The sequence below is a fragment of the Chiloscyllium plagiosum genome, chromosome 4 (genome assembly GCF_004010195.1).
Source record: "Chiloscyllium plagiosum isolate BGI_BamShark_2017 chromosome 4, ASM401019v2, whole genome shotgun sequence".
NCBI lineage: Eukaryota > Metazoa > Chordata > Chondrichthyes > Orectolobiformes > Hemiscylliidae > Chiloscyllium > Chiloscyllium plagiosum.
Window position 1 is genome coordinate 40,656,040 of NC_057713.1, and position 17,875 is coordinate 40,673,914.

General features: G+C 39.7%; 1 protein-coding gene across 3 annotated transcripts in view; it reads right to left on the reverse strand.

The window, feature by feature from the left end:
- LOC122548984 (probable C-mannosyltransferase DPY19L4) overlaps positions 1-17,875 on the reverse strand; it is a 100,833-nt gene that overhangs the window by 43,090 nt on the left and 39,868 nt on the right. For all 3 annotated transcript variants that reach the window (XM_043688046.1, XM_043688045.1, XM_043688044.1), the window contains exons 7-10: positions 17,360-17,483; positions 8,846-8,980; positions 7,635-7,766; positions 5,852-5,953 (exon numbers count right to left, since the gene is read on the reverse strand). In XM_043688046.1, coding sequence (XP_043543981.1) covers positions 5,852-5,953; positions 7,635-7,766; positions 8,846-8,980; positions 17,360-17,483 — 493 coding nt within the window. The remainder of the gene's footprint in view (positions 1-5,851; positions 5,954-7,634; positions 7,767-8,845; positions 8,981-17,359; positions 17,484-17,875) is intronic.

Sequence of the window (17,875 nt, forward strand, 5' to 3'; positions counted from 1 at the left end):
TCTGTACTTAAATCGTCTTCACTTACAGGATCCACATCTAAAACAGATTTTATGCTCATGTTTCACTATTCTAGCAATTCTTGCCAGAAATTACTCTGGGAAACATTTAAGTACTTAGCATAAACAGTTTTCTGGTGCATGAGACAATTTCTCTCTCTCTATATACATGTATATACATACACACACATTATTGTTTTTGTTATCATACAGTGCAGAATATCACATTGTTTTTTTTAATTGAAATTGAAAAAAGTAAACAGTCAGTGATTAAAATAAATAAAGTAGAAGATTACTTATTAAGCACTACACTGAAAAATATCGAGCCATACAGACAAGAAACCCAGGTTCAATCTCTTGCTTGTGTTCGACTTAGCTGATTTTGGCTGCATATCATTTATGTTATTATAACTGGCTCTTGGACGATAGGAACTAAATTCAGACAGGGTTTCTTTTCATGATCATGGCCAAATGACCTCCCACTGGAAAGAATGTAAATTTAAACATTGGATTAGCATGAGATTGGGCTTCGCTAGGATGCACTCAACAGTGCAAATACAAGCCAACAAGTGCTTACTGTCCAAGCCTACCCAAAAGTAAGGGACTGAGTACCCAAACACATGAAACCATATGGAAAGGTTGAAGAAAACCAAGATTGTAAATAGGGTAGGAGCTGCTGGGTCATTACAATTGACCAGACTGTCATACAATAGACAACACAAAGACAAACAACTGATATTCCTACTCCACACAATAAGTGATCCTTGTGAGAATCAAACACAGATCACCTGTTTAGTTCGTGGAGTTGATTAAACAAATTATTTTGCATACATCCATGCCCAGTGATTCAAGCAAACGTTTCTCATGCAGAACTTTTAAACTGGCACGAAAGTTGCACTCAGATACTCTTCAAACACAAGAGGCAGAAACACATTAATGTTCCACCAGAAAGAAAAATTTTCAGTCTCTAAGATGCAGCCATGAGGCTTTATAAGAGTGTTGCCTGTGAACATATATGAAAATAACAAAAAGAAAGGGAGACAATATGAGCCAATATAAGATTAGGGATGATACAATTAGTCTCAGTGCAATGCATCAAGAGGCCAAAACTACTACCCGACTACTGTTTAATGATACATACAGGAAGGCACATAGAATCAGGTATTATGGGTCAATCCACAGCATGTGGACTGCAGCAGTTCAAGAAAGCAGCTCACCACCACCTTCTCATGGGCAGTTGGAGCGGGGCATTAAACGCTGGCCCAGTCGGTGACGCTCTTATTCCATGAATCAATTTTTAAAAAAAGTTTTGTTGCTATCTATGGAGAACTGAATACCAACAACTTCCAATTATTGTACAGCCTCATAAATAAAGAATGGCTACTTCTTTGAAGGTAAACGTGCACAGACATAAATTTCACGAAATGAGGGAAAAATGTGGGAAGGAAGGGGATGTTGAGACGTCCATATTCTGCCAATTAAGTTAAAACCACTTTTCATTCCACCACAACTTTCACAACAACCTCACTTTCAATGTCATTCTTTGCACACCTCTTCTAACCATTGGCAATGACTCCTTTCCTTTGTGTCTTGCAGCTGCCAGGAGGATGTCCATAACCTCAGCGGAGAAAGAATTTGCTCCCAGAAGGAACTTTCTTGGCCTCAGAGGACGGAAAGATCGAGGACTCAAGAGGAAGCATCAGCAAAGCTGCCTCCCACAACCATCCACTCACCAGATCAAGTACTGACTGCTCAGTGGGAACATCAACCTCAGAAAGTTTGAGAGCACAAGCTGGTGCGTACCTCACTATGTTAGCTCCTTAACTGGCTAAGGGAGAAATGCCCAGGTCACTGGAATACAGAGGACGGCCAGAGACCTGGTTCCTGTACAGGGGATGATCGTGTGGTATTAGCAATCCAGCCATATGCCCTGGATGGAAGAGAAACAGTAGACCAAGCTGACCATCATCTGGATACCTTCATGGATAGATTGTGGGCTGCAATGGAGAGGCAATCCCAGCACCCCCAGAGTCCGCACTCCCATCAACCCTGGTATTGATCATCAGGACCGCAGACATGTGACAGGTTGGAGGGAACCTGGCACACTTCAGGTGCTCCTTCCCCATAAGAAGGCAACAATGCCAGAAGGCATCCAGCCACAGGAGGAACCACACACGTCCCCTTCAGAAGTCTGCACTCAAGATACTCCCAGAGGTGATCAAGCCCTCCATCTCCACCCTGCCTGCCACTCCAACCTTTCGAATTTTAAGCTGGGGAAGGTCCGCTTGCCTTTGGTAAGCAGGCCTTCAGCATGTCTGGGCTGTGCAGACAAATACTCACTGGGTCAGCTGAACAATCTTCAAGGGCCAATGAAGTCCACTGCTGAGCAGGCTCCCTCCATCTCAGACAACACTTAGACAGAGAAAAACCTTTGGAGAGCACTTTGGTGGCACAGGTGACAATGCATTCTAAATAAAGTTTCATTTTGTATAAATTTAATTGTTCTCACGCTACATCATTTGTGTAGCTCTTAACATTACTGACATCATGATGCCTAACTTCATGTCCATGTAGAATGTAGCAAGGATGTGAATCTGTAAGGCCTCTCCTGTTCAAACATCCCTATTCTTTATATGCCTTCCTTGTCCAAAAGTGATGGTGTGAATGAGAAGTCAGCATTTCCGATGGTTGAGAAGTGTGCACCACACAGGAAGCCAATGCCTTAGGATCGCAAGGGATTAGAGCAGGGACCCTGCAGACCTGTGCCCTGCACAGTGCATGGATTTGTATGTAATGTTCTTTCTCTTTAAGACTGCCGTCAGACTCCATTATTAAGGATGAGATTGCAGAGTACTTGGAATTACATCGTAAAATGGGGCTGAGTCAGCATGGCTTCATCAAGGGAAGGTCATTCTTGACAAATCTGTTAGAATCCTTTGAATAGATAACAAGCATATTAGTCAAAGGAGAGTCAGTGCATGTTATCTAACTGGATTTCTAGAAAGCCTTTGATAAAGTGCTGCAAAGGAGTCTGTGAAATAAGGGCCAATTATGTTAGGGGCAAGGTATTAGCATAGATAGAGGCTTGGCTGACTGGCAGAAAGCAGAGAGAGTTGAAGGAATCTCTGAAAGGATGGCAGCCAGTGACTAGTGGAATTCCGCAGGGATTAATGTTGGGACCAGAACTGTTCACATTGTACATTAACAATCTGGATGGAGGAACTAAGGGCATTGTTGCTATGTGTGCAGATGACACAAAGATAGGTGGAGAGATAAGTAGTGTTCATGAAGCAGCAGACTGCGGAAGGACTTGGACAGGCTAGAAGAGTGAGCAAAGAAGTGACAGATGGAATACAATATGGGAAAGTGTGAGATTATGCACTTTGCTAGGAAAAATAGAGGTGTAGACTATTTTCTAAACAGGGAAAGACTTTGGAAATCTGAAACACAAGGGACTTGGGACTCCTGGCTCAGGATTCTCTTAAGGTTAACATGCAAGTTCAGTTGGCAGTCAGGAAAGCAAATATAATGTTAGCGTTAATTTCAAGATGGTGAGAATACAAGAACAGAGATATACTGCTGAGGTTGCAAGGCTCTGGTCAGATTGCATTTGGATTATCATGAGCAGTTTGAGCAGTACCCAAGTTAGGATGTGCTGGCAATGGATGGGGTCCAGAGGAGGTTTACAAGAATGATCCTGGAGATGAAAGGCTTTTCATATGAGGAGCGGTTGAAGACTTTGGGTCTGTAAAAGATAGAGTTTAGAAGGATGAGGGGGGTGATCTGATTGAAACTTAGAGAATACCGAGAAGCCTGGACAGAGGGGATGTGGAGAAGATGTTTCTACTAGTGGTAGAGACCAGAACCCAAGGGCATAGCCTCAGAATGAAGAGGTAACCCTTTAGAACTAATATGAGGAGGAATTTTTTCGGGCAGGGGGTTGAATCAGCAGAAGGTTGTATAGGACAAGTCATTGAGTGTGTTTAAGATAGAGATAGTTTCTTGATTGGTAAGTAGATCAAGGGTTATGGGGAAAAGACACAAAATTGGTGTTGAGAAATTTATGAGCCTTGATTGAATGGTAGAGCAGATATGATGGCTAAATAGTCTAATTCTGCTCCTATGTCTTATGGTCTCACATTGGTGTTTCTTGCAGCCCTCTCCCTCAAATTGAGGAACGTACCCTCCCACTCATGTTACAATCATCTTCTTTCCCAACTTGCACTTTCAAATGCCAGCGAACACTCAGCAGTGGCTTCCAGCCTCTTCCTTTGTGTCACTGAGGGCCCAAACATTCAGATTGACTTTCTGATAGCCTTGAAAGTGACTCATCAGCTTCACACCTCCCAAAGTCACTTCTCAACCTGCTACTTGAGTTGGCACTTAACCTTACTCACACCCAAACCAGCTCATGGTACAAAAGGTGATAATTCCAGGGGTAGTCATACACTATCCTCGCCCAGCTCACCTACCTGCTTCTGAAGCCAGGGCGCTCCTGATCATAGATGACCCCACTCCTCTCAATACACAGTTCCCAACCATATTCTACATATAAATATGTTACAAATCCAGTTGCCCCCTTTACAACTGGCAGCCCCTATCCCAAAGCCTGTAGCCCTAAGTCCCCACAGCAGTAGTATCCTATGCCTCCTCCCCCATTCCCCAGACGAGTAGTGCCCAGACTCCTGACTGATGTCTGTACATCACCCTGACTGTGTTAGCCTTCCCCCTGACTGGCTGCTATGAGGCCACAGAACTCACCTTGACTCATTCGCAGACTTCAGAGGCATGGATATCCTGACCAAGAACCTAATTGTTGCCAATCTCTTGGAATGGTATTGGTGTCTGCCTTTCAACTTACTGTAGCAGGATCCTCTGACTGACAGGTGCCTCCAAGGACTTTGGTAAGGACTACACTGCTAGACTTTGAGGCACAGCTGTTTGGTTGCTGTATGTGCAGTGTATTTGCTTGGTACATGGTACAGGTATGACGTAGCGCACTGCCATAAAGCAAAGGGTGAGTTCTGTTGGCCAGCAAGACAAGGTGGCTGGTTGTATGACTGTGTTAATTGACACAGAAAGGCAAGGAAGGCTTGCTGTGACTATGCAGGTTGGCACTAATTAAGTGAGCACTAAGGAAGCAAGCAGCCATGAGATGCAGCTTGGTCCAATCCATGAGCTAGGTCCATCCGTGCATCCCAAGATATTCGTGCAGCAGTATTTCAACACTAGTTGCCAGAAAGCCCTGTAATGCACATCTGTGCTTCCTAATTGTCCTGCAATTACATAAGAGAAGTGTCATGAGGATTGTCAAAGGTTGGTAAGTATCAAATGCTAATGTCCGTGAATGGAGGGGTACTTGCAGTTACTCCACATGCATTGTCCCGGAGATGCTGTCTGTTACTGAGGAACATGGCAGTAACTGGTCCAATTTCCACATCAAGAATTCTCAACATCTAGTTTCTTCGCTGGATGTGGTTAGACAGGAAGTTGAATATTAAGTGAAGTGAGTTGTACCATTGCTAAGGAAACTAACCATCAATAATTCCCCATAATTGGCAACTCGCCACTGCCCAGCAGGAAACTTTCCTCGCCACTTGGCAGCTGTATAAAGGATACAGCAAGTTGGTCCCAATGTTGAGGTAGGTCTCGCCAGACTTCTCAGGTGATTCTGCCACAGACTTCAACATTGCCCATGTTATTCAGGCCCCTCTAAAATTCCACTCGTGGTCCTTCTTTGAATACCATGTTCCCATTGAAGTTATTGAAATAAGGTATAACTGGTCTTCCACAAATGCAATGCAAGATAATAATGTCAAAAAATACATACCAATCTGCTGTATCTCATACTTACTTTTATTACAAGATTTAAAGTGACTGAAACTGTGAAAACCAAATAGAAATGAAGCAGCAATTTCATCAGTCTTGCCACAAAATGACCTTTCTTTAGATTTTGCTGTTAAAGAAAAGGGGAAAATTAGTCATTAATAAAACAGGACTAAAACTCACATCATGCTCAGAAAGTTTTAAACTAACTCTACTTTATAAAGAAAACTTGACCAGATTGTTTCCAACACAGATAGATTTTCATTCCTCTGTTGTGTTGGAACTAAAGGGGAGGGATGGGATATAAAAATGTTAAGTAGAACTCAGTTGCAGAATTTTGGGCTACACTCCCATTTTGTAGCAATTTTTGAAGAGCAGGATAAGAGAGCAAGTAGGAAGCCTGCTTGCAGCAATCGTGTCCTTACCTGCTCCATTCTAGAAGTGGAAATTTTAGACCCCCTGCTTTTTTTACGAGTCTGCCTTGTCTTGGAAGAAAATATGGTTCATAGCCTGACACGTGTCATATATCATGGGGAATTCCGAGACTAGAGCAGGAAACATTTTGAAGCCAAATTCAAAAGATGTTAATACCTTCACATGTCACAATTAGATGTTTTATGATAAGTATTTTTAAAATACAGAGATTAAATAATAGGTTTGTTCAGAAAACGTAAACAGCTATTAAATTGACAAGTATTGTGAAAGTGAAAATGTCTTCAGAAGCAGGTGGGTGAGCTGGACGAGAACAGTGTATGACTACACCTGGAATACCATGAGCTGGCTGGGGTGTGGATAAGGTTGTTAAGTGGTCTTCTGCATTCAACATGCAGAAAATTCAAGATTCAAATTTTAATGTGACAGTTGCCTCATGCTTTGATCTTTGCAGTGATTGACTACACTGCATTTGAAGCAATGGTTCGGATGACTAACTTCTTGGTTGATAACCCAACTGTTCCTCTATTTTAATGTATTCAGCCATAGACAGGTGTGAAATGGAATTTCAGTTTGAATGCTTGATTGAACTGTAAACCTCACTAATGAATGCAGCTCAGCAGTAGTTGTTGATACAACTGTCAATGGATTTGATTGAGAGTTTTATGAGCTCCTAAAAAGATTGCGAATGGCTATTGCTTGACAGTTCTTTGACCATAAATAGGATCTTTCTCAAACGAACTACGAATGGTTGTTTGTTTGATTGACACTTTCAGACTTTCCAATATTCTAATAAGGCTACTAGGTGCACACATATGCTAAGACAAGCAGGGAATATCAAATGCAGAGTGGGTGGGAAAGAAGGATGAAGGGGGGGGCGAAGATTAGGAAAACCAGTACTGATGTACAGGCTGAGCTAACATTCCAGTGAATGAATTATCTCACCACTTCCTCAGCTCACAGTCTCATTCCTGATTAAGGGTTTTTGCCTGAAATATCGATTCTCCTGGTCTTCGGATGCTGCCTGACCTGCTGTGCTTTTCCAGCACACCACACTCGACTCATTCCAGTGAATGAAGGCACTATAATGCCTTCCGTCCAGCATCACACTACTTCTATTCCTGCAATGACTCCAACAAGTCGCCATATTGTGAATGGGCACTGACGGCAGACAGCACGATGATGATGATGATGTTGGGAAATGGCCAATTACATAATTATTGATCGCGTAAAGATGAAAATCTAGGCCAATGCTTTGAGCAAAAAACACTTTTTCTATAATTGGTTGTATTAAATGGGACAAAATGAAGTTGGTATTAATATACTTAATCAAAATCTTAAAACACTAAGTTATTAGGCTTACAAGCCCATTTTATTACCTGAATGTATTTTGCAAGGTGAGAACCACAAATGAAGCTTAGCAATGGGGAAGCCAGCAAAGCAGAATTTCTGAACTGTATAAAATAGCCCAGTGCAAGGCACACTAAATACATCCTGTACACATCAGCCACCTGCAAAAGAAATATGAGGATAATCTTTAACAATTTCACAACAGAAATAGCAAAGCTACAGAAAAATAACTTGCTATTATGTTCAGTATGTTTCTTTATTTGTGTTCAGCCAGATGACAAAATAATTATGGTGCACTGCATTGGTTCTATATAATTTGAAAAAAAGTCAATGTTGTTTTCTTCCACCTGCTTTACAAAGTCATCAAGAATCAAAAGATAACTTTATGACTTTTAGCAATTAGTTTTCAAAGACCTGTATTAATAATCCAAACATTGCTGAGAAATAATAATTTTAGCATTTTGTTTCATAGTCATAGATAAAATTATTCATCAATAGTCATAGCCACTGCACCATTACAAATAAAATAATATCCAGCTATATGCTTCAGGCTATCGCTGTTTTCCAGGAAGTCACTGACTGAATTTATTCAGTCTGGTGTTTGCATTAGATCCACCCAAACAGCCAAGAACCACTAATAATTGGTTGAATGCCATTTGTTAAAAGTCAGCTATTGCATAAAGCCAAGTATGCACACTATTATATACACATTTTCTGTGCCTGTGATGCACAACAATTGAACAGTCTCAGATGAAACAGAGAGCCCTTTATTTCATACCGTGATAGAAGTATTAAACATACTTGCTAGCAAAAATCTACCTGCTTGGGTCAGGTGGACACCATTAATTAAAAGCACTTCTAATACAAACAACACGCTGTGGATTCTGAAGCAATCACTGTGCTGGATCCAGCAATATTAAAACTTCTTGGGGTGGAGTTCTGAATCAGTGTTGTTCAAGATCAGTATGAGTCAGCCACTCTTTTACTATCAATCTCTATGTGAGCTACAGGAATATCATGATACAAAATCAGAGTGTATGTATGTTATCATGAAAACACACTCCACAAACACAAGATTTTCCTTCAAAAAATTAAGTTGCAATGATTTAAACTTGGCCACCACCATTACCAAAATGTGCATGATCAATATGTTGTGGTCAGCTCTAGTTAACTTCAGTTTCCTTCCTTTTGTCCACTCTTTCTCTTCCTAACAAGAATTTATACTCTATTTTGCACATACCTTGCGGCTTTGAATTAGATCCAGGCAATCCAACAGGAAAACACTGAAGGCTTGTACAAACAGTACATAGTGACTAATCTCCCACATCATTATAAAGGCAAAGGTAGAGGCACACATCAGGAGATATGAAAATACCTAGGTGGGAGGAAATAACAACATTAGCTTTGTTACCCAATATCCTATACACAAATCTCAATTTAAGATCTACTTGACTACACAACTTACATGTATAATGGCTACTCTTTTCAGGAGCCAATTTTCTATCCATGCTAATGTGTTACCCCCATATCATGAGCTGTTATTTTCTGCAATTATCTTTGATTTGGCACCTTATCAAATGCTATTTGAAAGTCTGAAAACAAAACCACACATTCTACTTCCTTTTTTTCCACAGCTCACGTTACTTCCTCAAAGAACTCCAATAAATTGGTAAAAGGTGATCTCCTTTACATAAAACCATGTTAACTCTTGAATATTTATCTTGAAAATTTTCAAGTACCCTGTTATAATGTCTTTGATAATAACTTTGAAACCTTCCCTATATCATCTATTAAACTAACTGGTTTGTAGTTTTCTACTTTTTGTCTTCCTCCCATTTTGACATACTCACTACTTTTCAATCTAATGGAGCCTTCTTTGAATCTCGGGAGTTTTGAAAATAAAAACCATCATGTCAACTACCTCACTAGGCATTTCTTTTAGCTCCACAATGACCCAGGCACATGTCAGGCTTCAGCTCCAATATTTTGCTCAGTACCACTTGGTAATTTTTTCCTCTCCCATTTCCTGTTTTACAATTATTTCTAGAATGTCATTTGTATCATCTACATGAAAACCAATGCAAAATACCTGTTTAATTTGTCTGCTATCTCCTTATTTTACACTATTAATTCCTTAGACCCGCTATCCAAAGGACCAAAGCTTGCTTGCTAAATCTTTGGTAAAATGATCATTCCCTTGGTTGAGGAGTCTAGAATGAGGGGCCACAGTTGCAAAGTAAGTGGGGAGGGACATAGGACAAAGATGAAGATATTTTTTAATTCAGAGGCTTGTGAATCTTTGGAATTTTCTACTCAACATGGGCTACAAAAATTCACTCATTGAGTATGTTTAAGATACAGATTGACAGATTTCTAAATACCAGTGATAGAAAGCAATGCTTTCCACACTTTTTGCACTGTGATCCCATTCTGATAAAAACACTTACTGCTTTTGTATTTCTAGTTAGCTTTCCCTCACACTCTCAACTAGCTAGCATTCTCTCATGTCTGAATGTTTCTCTCCTTTTAATAGTTTTGTCATTCTTTTCTGCTTTTTATATTCTGTCCAATGTTCTGACTTGCTAATTACACAATTGTATGCTTTTTCTAGTTAATCACTGAAATTAACCGATTTGGTACATTCTGAAATATCTCTTAAAATATCAGCCATTGTAACTCTTTTGACTTATCCCTAAACCTAATTGGTCAGCACAATTTAACTAGCTCTGCTTTTATACCCTCATAATTGCCCTTTTTTAGAACACATCAAAAGGTGACCAAAAAAGTGACAATGAGAGAATTCAATACAGGTGGTTCTATAATGCACGTTTTGTCAATGCGAATTCACAATAACACAATCGATGAACTGAGGACACTGTTTCTATAGTGCAAACTTTTAAAGCATATATTGGTTATAATGCAATTCTGACCCAATTAGTTTAGTGCTGCTATTACGCAATTTTCTCATAACATGGGGTTGAACGAGAACGGAACTACCGTGTTATAGCAGAACCAACTGTAGATATAAACTAGCAAAAATTCCCACTAAAAAGTACTCTATAAGTACATAAAAAATCAAATGTGGGTCCATTTCAGGCAGAATCAGAAGAATTTACAATGGGGAATGGAGAAACGGCAGGGAATTTAAACAATTACTTGGTACCTGGCTCCACTGAGGAAAACAGAAGAAATTTCCGAGAATTACTGATCTAAGGGAAAATGAATGATAGAAGGAAATCTGTGTTGGCAAGTAGGCTGTATTGGAGGAATGAATGAGACCTTGGGCTAATAAGTTTACACAACCTGATATTATGTGTCCTAGAGTATTAAAAGAGGTGTCTTTGGAGATAGGGGATGCATTAGTGATGATTTTCCAAAGTTATATGGATTCTAGAGTCATTCCCACAGACTAGAAAATAGCAAAGCCACCTCAGTATTTAGGAAGAGTGGGAGAAGGAAAATAGTGAGCTCCAAATCTGTTAGCCTTATATCAATAGTAGGGAAAATAATAGCATTTAATATCCAGGAATTGATAAATGAACACTTGGGTAATAATAATCTTAATGAGAATAATCAGCATGGATTTGAGAGTGAGAAATTGAGTCTGGGTTTGTTGAGGATGTTACTAATAGAATTGAAAAGAGAGAGTCAGAAGGTTTTGATAAAGTCACCCAGATGAGGTTAGATAACAATGTTAAAATCCATGAGATAGGAGATAAATGTACGAGCATGGTTTAAGTATTGGCTTACAGGCAGAAAACAGACTAGTGATACACAGGTCATTCTCACATTGGCAGGCTGTGACTACTGGGATACTACAAGGCTCAGTACTTGGACCACACTTGTTCACAGTATATGAATGTGGAAATCAAATGCCATATCTCCAACTTATTTGGGAGTGTGTTGCAATAAGATTCAAAGCGGCTTCAAGGGAATTTGGTCAAATTTAAATGAGTGGGAAATAAAATGGCAGATGAAATATAATGTGGAAAAAAAGTTGAGGGTATCCACTTTGGTAGGAGGGAGAGCGGTGCAGAAGATTTCATAAAGAGATTAGAAGGTGCAGGTATACAAAAAGAACTGGATATTGTATTCAGTCACTGAAGACTAACTTATTGGTGCAGGAATAAATTAGGAAGGCTCTTGGTATGTTGACTTTTATCACAACAGGATTTGACTACAGAAGTTGCAAAGTCTTTAATTGTATAGAACCTTAGTTTGGAGTAGTGTGCACTCTTTTGGTCTTCTTTATCTTCAGAACTCCATTATGGTCATAAACAGGGTGCAATGTAGGTTCACCAGAATTATTCCAGGGATGGTGGGACTGTCTTTTGGAAAGAGACAGGGGAAACTAGACCTGTACGTTCAAGAGTTTTGAAGAATGAGAGGAGATCTCACTGAAACCGAAAAGAAACTTAATAAAGTAGATGCAAGTACGCCATCCGTTATGACTTGGGCAGAGATTCATGTGAGTCACACTACATCAAAATTTCAGTCTCAACTCCACTTGGGTTCCGGACTCCCATTTTGGAAGCCCTGATGTAAAGGAATATGGAGATAGGATGGCAAAAAGGGACCAATGTGGATAGTTTGCCAGAATTGTAGCAAATGGTAATGTAGACTCAAAGGGCTGAGCAGTCTATTCCTACTCATGAGGAGAGACAATACGGTAGGGGTAATGTCATTGGGCTAGGACTCTAAAGTCCTAGATTAATGTTCTGGTTTTGAGCCCCACCATGGTCAATTATAAACCTGAATGCAATAAAATCTGGAATTAAAAGCGGGTCAAATAGCAATCCTGTAATCACTCTCAATTGGCATAGAAATCCATTTGGTTTACCAGAGAAAGAAATTTGCTGTCCTTTCTTGATTTAACCTACATATGACTCCCGACATACAACTGCTCTATAAAATGGCCTAAAAGGTCAAACAGTTCAATGAGCAATGGGCAACAAATGCTGTTCTTGCCAATGACACCCACATCCAATTAAAGAACAGAAAATAAAAGTCCCTAGTTAAGTTTAAAATACTAGTCTTGGAACCATTCTTCTCTGCCTCAAACTGAATATAAAATTCAGTTATTCAGGCTACCTAGGCATGCCTTATTTATGAGGTGATTAATTAATCAATCCTATCTTGTTGCATAAAACCAAGCTTGTTCTCTGGTTGGCTCCAGAATGTTCTGTTTTAAGAAACTATCCCAAAAGAAATTCTACCTTTAACACATCTTGATCTTGTAACAAAGTATATCATAAAGGGACAAAGTATTTGACAAATTACAAGGACTAAAGGCAGACAAGTCACCAGAACCCGATGACATACATCCAAGGGTTTGAAAGGAAATGGTTGCCGAGATAGTGGTTGAAATGACTGAAATATTCCATTACACACACCCTTGTTCAAGAAAGGAGGGAGTCAGAAAACAGAAGCTATAGGTCATGTGACCAAGCATCTGACATTGGGAAAATGTCAATTGTTAAATGAATTATTAAAGAAGAAATAGCAGGACATTTAGAAACACTTAACACAATCAAAGTGAGTTAACGTTTTTTATTAAAAGGAAATCATGTTTGACAAAATTTTCTCGAGTTCTTTCAGGATATAACAAGCAGAGTTGATAAGGAGGAACCAGTAAATGTAGTGTATATGGATTACAGAAGGTTTTCGTTAAAAAAGTGATTGCATAAGGTAGAAGCTGACGGAATTGGGGGCAATGTGTTGGCATGGATTGATTAACACACAGAACAGAACATTGTTATCAATGAGCCTTTTTTCGAAATGTACAACTGATGGTAAGCTGCAGAGATCAGTCCTAGGGCCTCAATAATTTACATTCTATATTAAAGTCTTGGAAGAGGGTCAAAGTGTAATGCATCCAAAATTGCTGACAATACAAACATAAGTGGGAGGCCATGTTGTGATTAGTCTGCAAAGGGATACAGATAGGTTGAGTGAGCAGGCAAAAACTTGACAAATAGAGCTTAACGTGAAGAAATTGGAGGTCAAGCACTTTGATAGAAAGAATCAAAAAGGCAATCTGTTAGTAAAATGGAGACAGATTCCAAAAATACGCAGCCCAGAGGGATCTTGTGATCTTGTACATGATAGACAAAATGGTAGCAAGTAATTAAGGTAACAAATGGAATTTTGGCTTTTATTGTTCAAGGGTTGGAATTTAATAATACGAAATTCTTGTTGCAGCTGCACAGGATGTTGATGAAGCTACACGTAGAGTACTCTTTACAGCTTTGGTCCCCACGTTAAGAAAGAATATACAGACAATGGAAGCAGTTCAAAAGAGATCGACTCAGCTGCTCGCTGGGATGAAAGAGTTGATTATCAAGAACGGCCAAACAGGTTAGGTCTCTATTCATTAGACTTTAGAAGAATGAAGGGTGATCTTATTGCAACTAACAAGATTCTGAGGGAGCTTGATAGAGTAGTTGTTGAGAAAATGTGTGCACTAGTGGGGGAATCTCAAACTTGGAGATATAGTGACAGAGAAAAGGACAATTCACTTACAACTGAGATGCAAAGGAATTTCTTCTCTCAGAAGGCAGTGAATGTCTGAACCTGTCTATCTCAGGGAGTTATGGAAGCTAGATGACTAAAGGTATTTCAAGAGAGCTAGAAGATTTTTGAAATATCAGAGAGGTGAGGGATAAGGAATTGAAGCCTGAAGCAGATCACAATGATCCTGATGAATAGTGGGGATGACTTGAGGAGCTGAATTGCCTACTCGTGCTCCTACTTCTTACATTCATCAGTTTTTCTTTCTAAATCAATTATGTATATTAAAATCACCCAAGATAATCATCATAGCTTTCTGACAAGATCTTGCTATTTCTTCCTTTATCCTGCTATCTGGTTATTGTTAGAGAGTCTGTCAACCATTCTCAGGAGTGACTTCTTGCATTTATCATTTCTCACCATTACTCAAAAGACTTCTACATCCTGGTTTCATTAACTTAGATAATCTTATTCTATTGTACTAAGGCCACCATAACTAAGAGCCACCCCTCTAACAAACTTTGAGCTGAAGTTACTGAAGCAGCAAACATTTCTCAAATGTGTTTCATCACACTCGTATCCAGGAGCTCCTCCATTCTGCAACTGCAACACATCGCGCATCACTTGTCCTGCCATCTCTGTTGTATCTTAACTAATTAATTAATCATACAGTTAACTATTTAATAAATGAGTGTCACTTCTTACTACTGCTAACCGTAGTAATATAAGCATTAAAATCCAATGAACTTTACCACTTAAGAATAAGATAAACAATTAAATCATCAGTTTTTACTTTGTTTCTCCTAGAGCCTTGGTATCCTCTAGGTGCTGCTGACCGATTGTCTCAGAGTCCTGTACTAGCCTCGGTGTTTTAACAGGATGTTATCAGGAATGAGGGACTTCAGTTCTTGGAGATGTTTGAAAAAGTGAGATCTGTTGCTCTTGGAACAGAGAAGTAAACAGAGTCCCACATAAAGCTTTTCAAGGCAAAGAGAGTTATTGATTTGAAGATGCCGGTGTTGGACTGGGGTGTACAAAGTTAAAAATCACAACACCAGGTTATAGTCCAACAGGTTTAATTGGAAACACTAGCTTTCAGTGCACTGCTCCTTCATCAGGTGGTTTCAATCACCGGATGGACAAGCAGCACTCCGAAAGCTAGTGCTTCCAATTAAACCTGTTGGACTATAGCCTGATGTTGTGTGATTTTTAACTTTAGAGACGTTGATGGAATGGATATGGCAGCTAGGTCAATAACGAGAGCTCGTGAACTCAAAATTAGGAGAAAATCCAGTGGGGCGATGATGAGAGTTCCAACCATCTGAGTTGTCAGGACCTGGAATGTCCTACCTGATAAGGTGGTGGAAGTTGATCCCATAAGCAATTTTAAAAAGGGAATTGTATGAATTGTTGAAAATGAGAAACGTACAAGGTTCAAAAGGGATGGATTTTACCTGAACTGGAGGGAGACTACATCCTGGTGGGGAGATTTATTACAGCTACTGGACAGCCTTTAAACTAGCATGAAGTGGGGAGCGGGGGTAGGGGAATCCTAAACAGTTGTGAGGATAGAGAGAGACAAGTGAAGATGGCTCGGAAGTTAAAGGGAGCAAGTTAATTCATTTGGCAGCAAGAGCGCGTTAGAGAATAAGCGCATTCTGAAGGAGTAAGCTGCATTTATTTCAATACTAGAGGTCTCACAGGTAAGGTGGAACATATGACCAGGATAATCAAAACTATTGCAAAAACATGGCTGAGGGTGGGATCAGACTGGCAGCTCAATGTTCCAGGGTTTAGACATGATAGGAAGGGAGGCAAGACAGGATGGACAGTGACGTTTTTGATTAGGGAAAACGTTACTTTTACTGCTGTACTTGTAGAGGACATTCCTGGAGAATCATCCATGAAGCTATCTGGGTGGAAAGCAGAAATAAGAAGGGGATGATCCCCTTGATGGAATTGTTAGATCACATGGGATTCAGGGAGAACTTGCCAATTGGATACAAAATTGGCTTGATAGTGAGAGACAGACGGTGGTGGTGTGGGGAGTCGTTTTGTCAGACTGAAGGCTTATTACCAGCAGTGTTCCACAGGGATCGGTGCAGGGTCAACTGTTGTTTGACATTTATATAAACGACTTGGATAAGAATTTTGGAAGCATAGTTCGTAAGTTTGCAGATGACACCAAAATTGGTGGTATAGCGGATAGTGAAAGAGGTTATCTAAAATTACAAAGGGATTTTAATCAATTGAATCAATGGGCTGAGGAGTGGAAGATACAGCTTAATTTGGAAAGATGCAAGATGTTTCACTTTGGTAAGACAAAGAAAGGCAGGACTTACACAGTTAACAGTAGGGTCCTAGAGAGTATTATTGGACAGAGAGACCTAGGGGTGCAGGTACATAGTTCTTTGAAAGTTGCGTCATAGATACACAGAGTGGTAAAGAGGCAAATGGCATACTTGCCTTCATGGCTCAGACCATTGTCTATAAGAGTTAGAACATCATGTTGCAGATGTACAGGATGTTGATGTGGTCACTTTTGGAGTACTGTGTACAGTTCTAATCATCCAGCAATAGGAAGGATATTATTAAATTAGAGAGAGTGCAGAAAAGATTTACAAGGATATTACCAGGACTAGAGAATTCGAATTGTACAGAGAGGCTGGACAGGCTAGGATCTTTGTCACTGGAACATAGGAGGCTGAGGGGTGATCTTATAGAGATTTAGAAAATCATCAGGGGCACAGATAAGGTGAATAGCAATGGTCTTTTCCCTAGGGTAGGTCAGTTCAAAACTAGAGAGCAGAGATTGAAGGTGAAAGGAGAAAGATTTAAAAGGAACTGGAGGAGCAACTTTTATCACACAGAGTGGTTCTTATATGGAATGCACTGCCAGAGTTAATAGTAGATTCAGGTACAGTCACAATATTTAAAAGACACTTGGATAGGTACATGAATAGCAAAGATTTAGAGGGTAATGGGCAAAGCGCAGGCAAATGGGACTAGTTTAAGTTGGGAAACTTGGTCGGCATGGATGACTTGAACCAAATTGTCTGTTTCCCTGCTGTATGACTGTATGACTCTACATGAAGGACCTAACATATAATTATGTGTGTTACTATTGGAGGCAACAGTTAAAAATTAAAAACAGGAGTTAAAAATATAGGTTGTATAAATATGCAAACTTTCTATTTAGAAACAAAATATCACAAAAAAGGTAAACTAAATTCACCACACTCACCTCCATAGTAGAATTAACATTGGTCTTCATATAGCCTGTGAGTGCTCCAACCTGTAATGCAAAATATGGTAATGCCCAATTTTCTCTTAAAGGAATGGTATATTCCACTCTGGTTGTATCGATCCTAAAATAAATAACAAAATCAGAAGAACATTAGATATGGCAATTCAATTCTTAATTCTAAGTGTAGGTGTCAGGCTTGGCTCACTGTTAGTCAGCAAGTTGTAGATTCAAGGCCCAGTGCAGAAACTGAAGCATCTTAGCAGATACAACACCGTAGTACTGAGGACGTGTCACATGATTGGAGGGACTGTCTTTGGATGAAAAGTTAAATTGAATGGATATTAAACATTCCTGTATGAAGCTGGCTGGAGAAGATAAATGGCTACTCCTGTTCCTATTTCTTATGATTTACAGTAAAGCAAGGAAGTTCCCAGCAGGATTTTTTTTCTGAATCAACATTACTGGGAATATTTTATCTCTCATGGACTTTGGGTAATATTGCAGCTAATTTGC